The 16,203-nt window shown below is 40.6% G+C and overlaps 1 protein-coding gene and 1 long non-coding RNA gene across 2 annotated transcripts; one reads left to right on the top strand and one right to left on the bottom strand.

Annotated features, from left to right (window-relative positions):
- Nucleotides 1–142: 142 nt before the first annotated feature.
- On the bottom strand, nucleotides 143–16,180 carry LOC149105348 (uncharacterized). The gene is made up of 2 exons (XR_016201408.1): nucleotides 11,973–16,180; nucleotides 143–1,945 (listed from the first exon to the last, which is right to left on the bottom strand). It is a non-coding gene; the product is annotated as an uncharacterized LOC149105348 (long non-coding RNA).
- LOC149105349 (uncharacterized) lies at nucleotides 5,828–8,015 on the top strand. Its single transcript, XM_089271313.1, has one exon. It carries the CDS (start codon nucleotides 5,828–5,830, stop codon nucleotides 7,028–7,030), a length of 1,203 nt encoding a protein of 400 aa, XP_089127439.1. The 3' UTR covers nucleotides 7,031–8,015.
- Nucleotides 16,181–16,203: the final 23 nt, after the last annotated feature.

The raw sequence follows: 16,203 nt of genomic DNA, 5'->3' as shown, positions 1-16,203 counted from the left end.
TCGGATACTGATGTGAGTATTTCTTTTTTCACAAGTCTATGGATCTCGTCGTAACATTGCAAGGTGAAGAACTCGACCACTGCTTTACCAACACGGACCTCGTACTAGTTCAATAATATAATTCAGTTACGACAAAGAAGACTACAAATCTTTTTTTATTTATCGCTAGACTGGAATTTACACAACTAGTATTTTCATGAACAGGTATAATTACCAATACCACTATCAACTGGAATCCTATAGATCTTTCTATACACGGCGAACAAAAACAATCTGACTTTTGACCTTAAATTAATTGGCTTGAATTATCTGCAATGCTATAAACTCAATTTTGAAAGACAAAATTATGGGCACATGAGCTCACGGATGATACAAACCGTTGCTTTGTCCAAACATTTCCGAAAGTTATATTTTAGGGCCTGTTTTTAGCCTGTGTTGTAAAACCACTATAATCTTGAGATTCGTATTGTTCCAAAGGCAAAATAACCAAAGTTAGAATAGTTTGGGAAATTCTATTTTTGACAGGTAAATGCCATTTGGACTTACTAATATAATACTTATCATTGCATTTACAGTGGTCACCGTACCTTGTTCATGCATTTTGATTAACTTGCTTTAAGGGCCCATTAGCTGATCTTTTCGAGCCGTTGCTGAAGAAAATTTATTCTCATATAACCTCATCATTTTTAGTTGGTTCAGAGTTATTTCATGTGTTTTAACTTTTTCATGATCAGTAACACCAATGATGACGTCATCAGGCCACGCCCTTGGTCATGTGACTAATACTGAAAAAATGCAAAGGTTCCCTGGAATATTACTTTATCGGGATTTTTTTTATTGATTTAATGTTTTAAATTTAATCCTCATTACGCTATGCATAGATTTTGTTTCATTTCTACAATGTCAGATTTTGAGAGAATTTCAAAATACTGAAAAATTTCCAAAAAGGAATTCATAGCTATGTTTCTACAGTTGGCTTTAAGTGAAACTCGTCAAAAAAGGCTGGATTTAATGAAAAACCGCGTTTCCTTTGCCATTTAAAAAACCGGCCGTGCGACCGATATTTATTGGAAGTTGCCCTATCAGCACGTGCGCACTTCACTAACAGCGCACTAACATCGCACCTCGGTACGATCAAACATTGTGGCACGGAATTAGTTTTTCTCTTTCCTTTGCTCTGTTTTTCTGTTTTTCTCTTATTTTGTCTTTGCTTGTACTTTTTTGATCTTGCATTTGTGAAACACAGAGGAAAAAAACATCTAAAATGTAAGCGAATTTGCAAGGTATCGAGTTGTTTTTATTTTCTTCGCTCAGGCTGACGTAAGTAACTGGAAGTGAAATTTCACCTCCTTAGCAACGCGCGCGAGCGCGCGCACAAATCGGTCATTGGGCTCTTAACCAGAAAACCAAGGAAGGTGGCCACAGTTAGTCATGCACGACTGTGAATGGGTGTTTATAACAAAGATGAAATGTTCCGTCACTATTTTGTCCCTTAAATCTAGACCCAACAAAACTATTCACAGACAACACAGTGATTTGTGGTTCATTTAGTAAAAAAAAAGTAATGACATATTTTCTTCAGCCTTTGAGCTTGGGTTAATTTGAATAAGCTGTTGTAAATGTAGAACAATCAAAACAATTTCAGACTCATCCTCTATTTACTTAATTATTAACTATTAATACATTTGTGAAAGAAATACTGATAAAAATTTAAAAAATCTACAAAATAAATACTGATTATTCTACATCACTGTCACTAAACTCATCCTCTATTAACTTTCTGTAGAGGTCTTCATCATCATTGTCTTGTTCTTCTTGCCCTTCCGCTTGTTCTTCTTGATCCTCTTCTCCTATTTCTTCTTCTTCTTCATCATCATCTTCTTCTAACTCCCCTTCCTCCTCATCGATAATGTCATCTAATGCTTCCAGGTATGGTTTGGCCAGGCTATTAAAAATATGGAGAGCAATTTACTTCATTAACAGACACCACAATATTGCGGAAAACTGACACTTTCTGTGAAGGTGCCCATTTCTTGAAACTTCCTGGCTACTCAAGGGCTTGTCAACTTACAGGGACCGTTTTCAGGCTGTTGTTTTGGACCCAAAGCACCACACTACACAATGAAGCTGAAATTAGTTTTTAACAGAGCTTGGTTTTCTGGTTAAGAGCAAATTATATCATTAGGCTAGCAAAACTAGTTCCAGTCCCAAACCCCACATTAGAATTTAAAATCCCTAAAACTCATAGTCTTGTTATTGCGATGAGATGTTCTACAATCGAGGACAAAAGTCTTGGGACAAATTTGCACTTTTGGCACTTTTGACACTTTTGCGCACACGCCAGATGTGAATACAACTTCACCTGCCTAACCTCGCCCCCCACCCTCCACCCCCATACAATGTTGAAAACTATTACCTGCAATTTCTCCTGATTTTAAACATTTTATGGGGTGGGGAGGGGGAACAGTAACGCGTCTCTAAAAGGAAAGCAGTGCTTTTTTCAAACTTCAGTAGTAAAACACATACAATTCGTTAAATTATATGTGTCCCAAGGACTTCTGTCCACGATAGTAGGTTCTGAACCACAGTGTCTGAAACACCTTACAAGATTAGAAGCCACAGATTTGGGAAAGCCATTCCCTAACAGGAACGTTTTAATCATTGTTATTTGTTTCTGGAAGAGAGAGTCAAGCAATTTTGCAAGGCCAACGTTCACGACTAGAAAACAAGACATACTGTCCAGTGTTTGTGTGCTTCCTATAAATGTCAATGGATGTTCTTTTCAGAGAAATATCCAGGAAATGGACCACACCATCTTAAAATTTGTTGACTGTAAAACATGTCGGATTTATTTGATTAGTCCATCAACAGCATATCATCAAAATAAGTAATAATAATAATTGGACCAAGTGGAGAACAATTCAGGGAGTAATCGCATGAGTAATTTCAAAATAGGATGAACTCTAATTAGTCTGTCCTTCTCCATTTTGGCTATTGTTAACCTTCGTTTCAAGTTGCTGTCAGTGCCCTCTCCTTTTATACATCTATGGCTAAACATCGCGTGTTAATAATAGGGCACTTCTTCGTTCACTGACTTGCGGAGTTTGTGCAGAAAACGCGACACTTGCATGCGTTTATCACTCTTAGTGATATTGCGGATATTCATTTTCATGGCGTTGGGGGCCGCACAATTGAGAAATTTCGTAAGTTTGACTTTACAGTCGTGCGCCAAATTGCTCCCAAGATCATTATTTTGGAGCTTGGCTCCAATGATCTCGTTAAGGTCGCGCCTGAGACTATTGGCTCCGAACTAGAAAAATTAGTTCGAGATTTGCACCATGTATATTGAGTCGAATTTGTTGTAGTAGGGCAGGTACTGCGGCGACGTACGCGGGACTCACAGGAGTACAATTGTAAGGTGGGCAAGCTTCACCAATATCTTAAGGTAGTGCTCGAGCAGTTGCCTTTTTGTTATTACTGGCGGCACAGAGGTTTCTGGAACTGCAAGCGAGACCTTTATTTACCTGATGGGGTCCATCTAAACAATTTTGGCTACTACAAATTTATGCGTAGTATTCGAGGGGCTGTTTTGAAGGCTGTAAAGTTAGTGGGTGTGTCCGCCGATTAATTGCCGTTGCCCAAGGCCACGTAGCCATCGTGATCTTTTGAAGGCGGTATTACAAAATATTTAATACATGCATCATATATACAGATTTCGCAGGCTATATTGGAATTTGTAATTACTTGCACTTGACATTTATGGCGTAATTACTGTGTTATCACCTGGCGGCTATTGTTATACCATATTAGTGTGCCCAACACACTCAGGCCATTATAGGACAATAGTCCTCTTGAAATGTCTCGGATTGTTTTACAGTATTGCACTTGACATTATGGCGTAATTAGTGTGTTATCACCTGGCGGCTATTGTTATACCACATTAGTGTGCCCAACACACTCAGGCCATTATAGGACAATAGTCCTTTTGAAATGTCTCGGATTGTTTTACAGTATTGCACTTGACATTATGGCGTAATTAGTGTGTTATCACCTGGCGGTTATTGTTTAACTGCATCAGTGTGCCCAACACACTCAGGCCATTATAGGACAACTGTCCTTTTGAAATGTCTCGGATTTTTGGTTTTGTTATGTTGCCTGCTTCTATGTGTACTTGACATTCGTTGGCTTTCACGTAAGCCTTTACGAAATGTCTCGGATTTGTTTGTGCCATTTGTTTTCAACATATTAATCGCCCTTGGCTCATTGGCTGGAGTGTTTCCAGCCTGCTAAGACAAGGGGAGTACACCCACTAGGTTTGAGCTTCACAGCGTCTTAATCTGATCTACGTTTGAGTAATATAATTTCAATTTTTCATAAGCATGCCTCCTAAACGAGCCTCTAAGCGCCAGGCGTCAAAAAGTTCCACACAGACGGTATCGGCGAAACAGCGCCATTCAGAGGGTAAGTCTGCGTCCCTGCCTAACAGCACGACGTCCTCACCACAGTTCAGCCCCACCGCACTGAGTGAATTGATATCAAACGCGATTTCTGGGGCCTTACAGTCGGCCGGCATCGGCACTCTCAACATCTCTCCCGCAGTTGGCGAACAGAGACCTAGTAATCAGTCCACGTCACAGCCCACCGTGGTTGAAGATGCCGCCTCAAAAGAGATTGCAGATCTGACGAACACCGTGGCTGCGGGTAGGCTAACCTTTGCGTCCGAGAAACCGGACGGCACGTTTTCCAGTGTCACTTTTGACCTCGAGTCTCTCGTCTCGGATCGTATCAAGGCAAAGATATGGGCAAACGAATATGTTGATTTCGGGTCTCTCCTCTCCGTATCACCAGACGAGTCCAAATATCGATTATCTGTCGCAAATGACCATGATCACCCTAGTCTTTGCCTTGAGCACGTTAAGCCAAAACGGCGTAGCTTATCCATTGACCAATGGGTGACTGCATTTAATGTGTTTGTAGCTGTTTATACAATTAGGGTACCTAAGGCGACAAGTTCTCTGATGAAGTATTGTGAGGTGGTCAGGGACATTGCGGCAAAACAAGGTAACTGGCGTTATTACGACGAGCAGTTCCGATTTCTTCGCCAGTCTAAACCTGACCGATACCCATGGGATAACGTGGCTTGGGAATTATGGCACCAGGCCATGCATAGCTCCCTCACCACCTCACGGCCAAACTCGAACTATGATTTTCGTGCAAGGCGGCCCAACCAGCGTCCCTTTCAGTCCTTTCCCAAAGGGGTGTGTTGGAGATTTCATTCCGGTCAGTTCTGCAGGGGCTGCAATTTCAAACACTCCTGCTTCAAATGTGGGGCAGTCCATCCCGCAAGCCAATGCAGCGCTATCAGACCGAACAATAACACAAGCAACGCAGCCTCTAGCATGCCCGCTGGGAGTGACAGTCAGGGACGAGCATCGGTTGCTGAGCCGCGGGTCAACGCCGGTAAGGCCCGACCGTCTCGCATTTTATCTTAAGGGCTATAACAACGTAATTTCGGACTATCTTATCCAAGGCTTTATTCACGGTTTCTCAATACGATATTTTGGTTCTCCCCTTGCAATCCGATCCCCAAATCTGAAGAGCGCCATAGACAATCCAACTAGCGTGAATAATAAGTTGTCAAAAGAGCTCGCAGCGGGCAGAATTGTGGGTCCGTATGATACGCCTCCCTTTGAAACTTTTAGGGTATCGCCCCTAGGCATCGTTCCCAAAAAGTTACCGGGAGAATTTAGGTTAATTCATCATTTGTCTTACCCGGAGGAGTTATCTGTTAATGATGGTATTCCTAAAGAGTTAGCCACCGTAAGATATGCCACTATCGATGATGCTGTTAGGCTCATTAAAGCAATCGGACAGGGCTTCTTTTCTGGCTAAGACAGACATTAAATCCGCTTTTCGTATCATTCCCGTAGCCCCCCGCGATTTTCCATTGCTCGGGATGGAATGGCAAGGGAAACTCTACTTTGACAAATGCCTTCCCATGGGGTGCTCGTCATCGTGCAATATATCTGAATCATTCAGCACTGCGTTAGAATGGATCGCTAAATATAGATTGCACGCGTCGTCGGTCACCCATATTTTAGATGACTTCTTATTTATTGGGCATTCGGAGGCCAAATGTCAGGTAGATCTCGATAATTTTCTTTGCGTTTGCCGTCGTATAGGCGTTCCAATAGCCGATGAGAAAACTATGGGCCCCACCAATGCTCTGCAATTCGCAGGGATCACTTTAGATACGGCATTGATGGAGGCTCGTCTTCCAGAGGACAAGCTGGCCAAATGCCGTACCCAGTTGGCGGATTTTTGCTCTCGTAAAAGCGTCACGCTGAAAGAGCTACAATCTTTAATAGGGCTCCTCAATTTTGCCTGCTGTGTTGTGGTTCCCGGGCGTGCTTTTCTGCGCCGTTTGATAGACTTGACTAAAGGTATCCGGAAACCCACACATCACGTCAGATTAACCCAGGAATGTAAACACGATCTCAACGTCTGGCGGGAATTTTTGAGCGTGTACAATGGCAAATCCTTTTTCCTCGGATCGCGATGGGCCACTTCCCAAAACCTCAATTTATTTGCGGACGCGGCGGGTTCCTTGGGCTACGCCGCAGTATTTGGCACACATTGGTGTTTTGGAGAGTGGCCCGCCGCTTGGAAACAACTCCATATTACTGTCTTAGAGTTCTTTCCGATTGTCCTGGCGCTTGAGATTTGGGGACCGCTTATGCGTGACAAATGTATTGTTTTCTTTTCGGATAATCAGGCAGTTGTTGCTATAATCAATAAGCAAACTTCTAAAGATCGTTCAATTATGGCTTTGCTTAGGCACTTTGTTCTCTGCACACTTAAATACAATATTTTGTTTCATGCTAAGCACATCGCTGGTCGCGTTAACCGCGAGAGCGATGCTTTATCTCGCTTACAGGTAGAGAAATTCAGACCACTAGCGCCTTACGCAGACGAACAACCGACGCCGGTTCCGCCGGGCTTACTACCCAACAACTGGCGCATCACTTGAACGACCTTGTGCACTCAGCCATTACTGAGGGTTCGCGTAAGACTTACCAAAGAGCTTGGTCGACATATGTCGATTTTTCATCTGAATTTTGCGAGTCGCGTGCCTCGCTCCTTTCGGTCTCGGTAAACAATTAAGCATTGTTTATATCATATCTCTCGGCGAGGAAGTTTGCCTCCTCGACAATCTCGACGTATGGAGTTTTACTAATATGCGAGTCAGCGAGCCATGCGAGTCACAGTGCGAGCCATGCGAGTCACAATGCGAGCCATGCGAGTCATGCGAGTCATGCGAGCCAGGGTGCGAGCCATGGAAAATAAAAAATAAAAAATAAATAAAATAAAAAATTAGTATGCATATAAGATGTATCGTACCGTAATACTTATTCATGGCCTATCCGCCATTGTCGGTCATTTTCAAACCCAGTTTCTTGTACCTATGCCTATCTACTTTTAAAACGAGATATTTCAACAATCTGCATAGCAAGACACTCACCTTGCTAGTACGTAACTAACTAAATAAAATAAACCCAAAAAATAGTCAAGAGAGTAAGTCAGTTAGAGTTACACAATGGATTCCCGATTTCACGAACCTCCCAGAGAAACGAAAAATGATTCGAGATATGAAGGGATGAGGGAAAATTTCTCCTAACTTTTTTGACTCTCTTTTGCTAATGGGACCAAAAGATTGTTTCGAATAATAGAAGGTTTAAAGAAATCGGGGCTCTAAAATTCTACTGTAATTTTTAAAATTGTAGGGAAATTGTGAACAAGCTGTGAGCAGCAGCAATAATAACAAGAACACAAAGAACAACAAAGCTCCACTACGTTCTACTACAGAGAAGGCGTGACTTCGATAGTGTTATGTAATCTATACAGTATTAATGTTATCTGAACCTTGATCATGCCAATGGGATAAATCGTTTTACTACCAACACGTACCTTCGATGGTGGTTTTCTTCGAAATTTGCACTCCTTTCAAAAAATAATATTCAAGATCTTAAAAAAACTAAATAACTAAATAACACGAAATAAATACAGTCACGCACTTAAATATATTTACGTTTTAGAATCATCTAAGAAATTAAAACCGTCGCTTCATGTAGCTATAAGTGTAATTCGTATCATGTATATATTAAAATACAGCGTTATTTATATATTTCTTATCAGATGTTTTGGTATGTAGTATCCCTGTTTATTTAATATTTTTTTCATGTTTAAACCGTGGCTCGCATGGCTCGCACCCTGGCTCGCAGTCGTATGGCTCGCTGGCTCGCACATTAGGCAGACCCCGACGTATGTCTCCGCGTTAAGCTACGTTCACAAGCTAGCTAATTTTCCTGATCCCACTAAACAGTTTTTAGTGCAGAAGATTTTAGCGGCTCACAGTAAGCTATACTCTTCACCAGACGTTCGACTTCCAATAACACGTAGCGTGTTGCAACGATTAGTGCTCGCATTAGATCATACCAACTCATCAGCATTTCAAAGGCTGTTGTACCAGACCATGTTTTTGGTGGCCTTCTATGGCTTTTCTCGAGTAGGCGAACTCACGGCCAAGGGTGCGATTTTGAAACCTTTAGTACAAATACAAGACCTTCATTTCCAATTTAAAGACAATTGCGTGACCGCCGCGACAATTGTCATCACCGACTTCAAACATAACTCGGGTAGGCGCCCTTTTTCAGTTGTTTTGGACTGCGCAACTGGAACAGAGTTTTGCCCAGTGAACTATTTACAACATTACTGTTCTATGCGGAGTACCACTCCGGGTGCCTTATTCTACTTTTCCGATGGATCCCCAGTTCAAACTAGCCATTTTACGCAACAACTGCGGCAAGCACTAAACTTTTGTGGTCTTGATTCATCCAAATACAAATCTCACTCTTTTCGGATCGGCGCCGCATCGTTGGCGGCTGACCAAGGTTTATCGGATGCCCAGATTCGCCACCTTGGCCGTTGGAAATCCGACGCGTTTAAACTGTATATTCGTCAACCTGGAGAGGTGTTTAAGACTTAAGCTCGCCTTTCAGTCAGGGGCTGGGGTATCATAATTATTATTTCTAGTCTTCAGTACACTACTTCAGCTGTTAGCTGTAGCTAAGATCAATGCTCGCCTTCCAGGCATGGGCTGGGCGGGCAATTTTAGCCTAGTACATCCTATTTTATACTTCCACTTAGTTATTTTATTTTATTCCGACAAAGACCGGGCAAGTGCTGGCTTTGTCTACTATTATAAGTATTCTTACTATTATTACGATTAATCACAACATGATCCACAATTTAGCTTATCTCCAGAGTTAGTTTGCCTGTCAGACAGGGGCTGGGGCAACAATTTTATATTAGAGTAGTTGTTAATCTAGAGCGCTGGAACGCGTGCTCTTATCGAGCCCGAGAACTAGCCGTTACTCGTTGGGGCTTCAAGGACATGTCAGAGAAGGGCCTGGTGTTCCTGATGCCTTCATATTACATAGTTTCCATTATCTTTATATTTGGTCGTTTCTGCACTATTTCATAGTGCGTGCGTGCGTGCGTGCGGCTTGGGTTGGGGCTCGCCACAGGATGTGGCTTGTGGCTGTTTTTCGCCCCAACTTTATTCACTGAATCAAATATAGCGATGTTTAATTGATTAATTTGACACCTTAGCATTTGAATGGTTTGAAATAAACGCCACGTGAGTGGCCAAATTAATCCAAACAAGTGTTTCAGTGATTCAGTGGTTTCTGGCCGCATGCACGACCGCGATTATAACCATTTCATTATAGTCTTTTGTGCGCTGGGTTTATAAATAGACGTCGCTCTCGGCATAAATGGCCCATTATTGACTTAGCGCGATAATGGGTTTTATGCTGAGGCGGGGCCTTATCTTATCTTTCGGTACAAGCTGCAGAGGTAGGTAGCCGTTAATGGGTTAGACACCACACGCAGAGCAAGCTTTAAATTCGTGTGCTCTGCTAACCCTCTCCCCTTTTTCTGCCAGCGCCGATCGTGATTGCTGTTTAGCCTTAGAAGCGTACTTTACTTTCTTTCGTCGGCCCTCCACCATCCCCTGAGCTCCTCCTCTGCTCTTGCTACCTCTTACTGGGCTGGCTGTTTTTCGCCCCAACTTTATTCACTGAATCAAATATAGCGATGTTTAATTGATTAATTTGACACCTTAGCATTTGAATGGTTTGAAATAAACGCCACGTGAGTGGCCAAATTAATCCAAACAAGTGTTTCAGTGATTCAATGGTTTCTGGCCGCATGCACGACCGCGATTATAACCATTTCATTATAGTCTTTTGTACGCTGGGTTTATAAATAGGCGTCGCTCTCGGCATAAATGGTACTTCAAAAGTTAAGGTTGTTATTTGCTAACACAGAAAGCTCAACTTTCTACAGGCTGTCTTGCTCACAGCTTTTAGGGTTTGAAATAAGAATCACCACAAAGAATAGAAAAAATATGTGCCCTGCGACAAATGCTTAAGTAACTACATATGATATGCAAATATCTTCTGTGTAACATGCAGCAAAAATTGCTTTTATAACTGCCATACATCTGTACCTTAACCTATAATACACCACACAACCTCCCAAACTACCAGCAAATTGAGAATTTTATTTCATATCAATTTTAAAAACAAAATTATTTTGTTCTAGTGGGGACAATGGGTTGTTGACTAGTTTAATGGATACACAAGGATATTAAGCTATGCATTAAAGTGGTACTGTACAATCACTTCTTACTTAAGATTTTGAAACTCCATCCACTAAACACTCCCTGTACTAAATTTTAAGCCTTCATAGCAGGGATGAGAAGGAATTAAAAATTAGAAACTGGCTAATTTATCCAGGTTCAGAGAAGATGTGTTTTGAAAAATAATAGCCAAAACTATAAGTTGGCTTTCTCTAACACATTTCGTTTGCAATATTCTTCTTAGTATTGCTGGAGTATTTAATGTACAAGAAAAAACTCATAAGCTAACCAGATATTGAAGCATAATATAAAGACATAAACCCTAAAATTCTTGCGAAAGTGCTGCCATTACAATTAAGGTGGCCGCACACAGTTCTCGCGCACGTTTTTGCTGATACAATTCAGCACGTGCACAAGGATTGCAAAAAACAAACATGCCGTCAATAGAGCGATCATTTTATTTACTCAACACCCGCAGTATCTGTGCTATTTTTCTCTATAATTGAACGCAGTAGTGTATTGATGACTTTAGTCTTTTATCACAAGGATATGTTAGACAAGGTAACGATGCAAAGAACCCAGCAATTCTTACATGTAGCTTTCTCTTTCTTACCGAAAGAACCCAGTTAAATGCAGCGCACGCGTAGTAAGTAAAAAAATTGCGATTCAATGAAAATTTGCACTCTTGGAAATACGCCAATTTATCGAGAACCACTCCTTAGAATTTCACGAAATTTGGCACAAAAATACTTTAGGAAATAAGTGACTGGATTATTGAAAATAATTGAACTTTAACAAAGGAAATTCTAGATATTCCAGTAAACCTTCAACAAGGGATAATTAAAGATCTCTCTGTTAAATTATTAGCAAAATGGTGTTAACTTCTGAGAATCGTTACAAGCTTGTTGCATGCAAATTATAAAGAAAATCTAATGACTAGATTTTCTACCAATAAACAAAACCGATTTAAAGGCCTGTTTATTTTTATTCATGTTGCCATGGCAACAGCACATATGTCAGCTTAACCATAAAAGAAAACAAAGTTTGTGTTGTTTACTTCCTTGCTGCCATTTTTGGCAACTGTGAGATCAAGGGTTTTAGAGAAAAAGATGAATGAAACACAGGTATCAAAAACTGTGTTCAGCTACCTTAAGACCCATTTATGTACAGGTAACAAAAAAATGAAATTATTTTGGCAAGACACAACTTTAAAAAAGTTATCAACACATGGCAACTGATACATATAATAGTAAGGGCTGATGCTCACCATCCCTAGTCCCTTCTCTACTAAGACTTTCTTCAGTTTGTGCATGTTTTCCCTCATCCAACCCATGATGATCATCCATTACTGCAAAATAGAAATTCAAAGCATTATAATTAAACACAAAATCACACAAATGCAATTATATTTTAACTTAGATTGACTGTTTTAAAATAACATAAAAGCTTGTAGAATAAAAACTGTTCCTCGGTAAAGGGAAATTTAAAAGAAAACAAATTTCAATCAGAAACAACTCTAAGAGTAAGACTATCTTATCAAGACCTAGGTTTTTTAAGTCTATTTCAACTGACAGTGAAACCAAAACAGAACAGACTGAATCTCTAGTGGCAAAGTTTGGCTGGCGAGAACTACATCATATTTACCAAGTGATAAAAGACATCCTTGAGAATAAAAATACAAGTAGATAAACAAACTGTTTTCCCCTTCTTTACACATTAAAAGAGCAAACAACCCAAGTATCCAAAAATATGAAAAAATTCTCCAGAAGATAACAAGAATGGTAATGTTCCTCACACAAGAGCTGGCACAAAGTGATAATGGCAATGCCACCTAATGAAGACATGACAAGGTATTGGCATGTATCCCTCCTGGTACTAATTAATGGACTAGCCGCATAGAAATGGAAACCTGGGCAAGAACTTCTTGAAGCAGTGTCACATGATGACTATATACACTACGTGTCTACAAAACATTGCTTCGTAACAAACAGCTTAAAGGATGCCAGTCAACAACAGAAGAAAATAAGGACAAGCAACCGTAACCCTTACTGCTTACAACTAAGGTGATCCCTTAGTACTACATTGCGAACCCTTCGAGTGCAGAATTTTACACTTATTCAATAGCATGCAAACAAAATCATTACTCATGGACACAAATTAGGACTTTAAAATCCAACAATTTGAGGAACGTTTTGATTCCACATCATTTGAATTATTTTAGATTCTTTTCCATAAGTTGTTTATTACGTTCTTCCTTATGCTCAAAACTTCATATACACTGTATGCTTATCAAAGGTCATCAAAAAATTAAACTGTACCTTCCAGCCACCGCAAAATGTAATGTGGAGTGATGAAATAAATGGATAGTACTAGAACTGGCAAAATAGGGTAAGACTGGTACATCATATCTCTTTTGCAAGCATGGTGACCTATTTCAATTTATGTTTAGAGACTGAACTTGGTAGGGAACATTCAGGAAAATGTATTGTACATTTTTTTTCATGATTGTACCCAGGAGTTTTGCTTACTTTAAAATCGGTAGAAATCATTGCCAATACTGATAGAAATATCAGACAAAGTAAAGGCTCGAAAGTTCAAATTGTCACAAGAATTGTAAACTTGATTTCTTGACATCCTGAACTAAACTCAAATTTCTTGAACTGTAACCCATTTCAATCCTCGCAATCCTGTACTTTATTTCGAAACTACTGCTTTTGCTTTGCTCTATAGAATTTTCTATCCAACTAAGCTGTATATTTGGTGGCATTTGGCGATACAAGGTGAAAATAAGCCGAGTGAAAATTTGCTCTGACGGCATGACAGCGTTTCTTTATGCCTGTGACGAAGGCAAATGATACTACGCAGTTTAATAGAACGATAGATCCTAATTGCAAAATGCAAAACACAACAGTGTGGACTATACAAACTAGTGCCAGCTTAGTTCGTGCCGCTTGAAAGCAACACGATCAACAATACTTAGATTGCAGATGACCATGTCGAAATGGCTTCGTAAAATTGAGCCATTATTACTCACTCCATTACTACAGACAACATTATACAATACACTACACTTCACAAAGCTTCTTACTAACAATATTAAGATTCAAAGGCAGCTGTAAATGTGTTTCGGAACACGCGGAAAGATCCGACAAAACACACGATAAAAATCACAATCGATAGGTTTCGAGCTTTCACCTGGCAAACACCGTCCCGTCCCCTAGTAAAATAATCTCAGAGGACGCGATCACAACGCATTTTCATTGGAAGAAACAACAACACATACAATTGATCAAAAGGTGTTAGACATGTCTGCCACGCAGGACGAAAGTGCAACGCTACATACCCGTGTTTTTTTGTTTTGTTTTTTTTTCGTAGATTTGTCGGCGACCAGACCCAAGCTTCCACTCAACCAAATTTTGAGTCACGCAACCTGTGATGTTTAACCTGTTGAAACATTAATAAATCTCATCCCCGATACTGACTTTCGCGGGAAAAAATTAAAAACCCAGCGCTCGTCAAAAATTATATTTTTTCACCAGAAATTTAGCTCGGAACATATACATATTTACCTTCGTTTGAATCGTCGATGAAATGACCTTTTCCGGATATTTTCTCCTTCGGGGTCAACAAGAACCTCCGATTACAAAATCACGCCGAACCCACACGTTGCAAAAAAATCTCTTCAAAATCCTGACTTCGAAGCGATATAACACTTCAGCGTTAATAGCTACCACACATCGGCAAACGGTAAATCTGTTCCTTAACAATCCAGCTTTATCGTGTTAAAATTTCACCGAAATCAAACAAAACCAGAATTAATTAGAATTTTTTTGAGACCTCACTCCCCAGACTTGACCTAACAAAGGAAGCAACGGTCGCCGATAGCAACCGAAAAACACGAAGATAACAAAGCCGACGTTTCGGCCAAAAAACTTCAGAATTATCGCCTGAGAGCTTAAACGTCAATGGGAACATCTTTTTCGAACTTTTTTCAACTGATTTAGACGAAAGACTGGCCTCGGCGGGCTACAAAAAAGACCAAGAGAAAAACAGAACAAGACAGCAGAACAAGCCGATAATATTTCATCGCATGGCTTTCGGCACGAAAACGAAAATACAGCTTACTTCGAGATAAACTAAGCCTTAGAAGCCAGCAACCGGTCCCAAATTACTTTCTGTATCCTTGCAAATGTCCTGACTTCCATCTCCGAAAGATTTTGCCCCAATTTTGAGCAAATAAACATTTCGTCGACGGTGACCGCCATTACGGTGGCATGCATACTAAATTAGCTAACTTGACAAAATTCTCCCGAAGGGGGATATGACGAAAAGAGCTGAAAAATGGCCTGTAATTGGCTAATGATGAGATCATCCCACTGTCCAAATTTGGTGAGAATCGAAAGTAACGCCAATTTTCTGTCACGTTTTCAATATGTGGTCACTAGAGTGAACAAAATCGATACATCGGTCGGGATAGAGTTTTATTATTAAATTATATGACTTGTGTGACTACTTTGCTAGCCCTTTACTCGTGGAAAACACTAATTAAATTTAATCATGACTTTTAAGAAAGAAAGCACACACATGTATAGAGAGGGTTCTGGCACAGCACTCACGCATACAGTGCAAGCGTAACGCAACTCCTCATCTGAAGATTCGGAGTTGCGTTACGCTTGCACTGTGTGCGTTTGCTTGTTTCCAGAACCCTCTCTATACATGTGTGTGTGTGTGTAACAAGAACAGCAGTTGTCGAAAGTGCACCCAACACTAGGAGCGCATTTTTCGACAACCAAATTTTTCGACAACCAATTTTCGACAAGGACACAGTGTTGCGTGAGTGCTGTGCCAGAACCGTGTGTGTGTAACGCAGCAGTAAAATTGGGCGAAATAGCGGGTCCATCGAAGCTGCAACGTCCGTAATCAATATTCGCGGATGTGCCCTTCACTAGTATATACAAAAATGTGCCAGAGTTTTTTTCCTATTGGAGAAGTGTATGCACAGTGTATACGCCGACATGGCTGCCGCAAGATATTCGTCCGATGTTCAACTTTCCGAGGCAATCCAAAATCTCCCTCCAGAGCTTCGTGAGATGATTCTCAAGGTGTACATCGCGATAAAAATTAAGGAAAAAAAAGGAAATGGGTTGGGATGAGGTGCACGAGCATATTTCAAAACTGGGTTGGGCTAAGGTACACGGGCATATTTCAAAACTGCCTTTCTGCCAATACAGGCAGCAGATTGTACCGATGGTAGTTTGCTTTGAATATGCGAACTGCCGTTTCGAGGGATGTTGTTTCCCCTGTTACGAAAGTGGAACTCTTCATAAAGCGACTCTAAACCCTCCGATGGAGTCAATACCTTTCATAGAAGCCACCCCTGAGTAGAAGAATTTTTTTAAAGTATGCTCATGGGATGGTTATGATTGGCACGACTGGTTCCTTTTCGGCGGGGAGCGTTAGTAAAAAACCTCATCATCCGCCTCAACCATCGCAGCGAC

The sequence above is a fragment of the Orbicella faveolata genome, unplaced genomic scaffold, assembly GCF_042242905.1.
Source record: "Orbicella faveolata isolate gen_17 unplaced genomic scaffold, um_ofav_v1 contig_34, whole genome shotgun sequence".
NCBI lineage: Eukaryota > Metazoa > Cnidaria > Anthozoa > Scleractinia > Merulinidae > Orbicella > Orbicella faveolata.
This window is presented reverse-complemented; position numbering and strand designations above follow the sequence as displayed.

What these genes read in the sequence shown, in the direction of transcription:
- LOC149105349 (XM_089271313.1), top strand. Translation starts at nt 5,828, where the DNA reads ATGCCACTATCGATGATGCTGTTAGGCTCATTAAAGCAATCGGACAGG.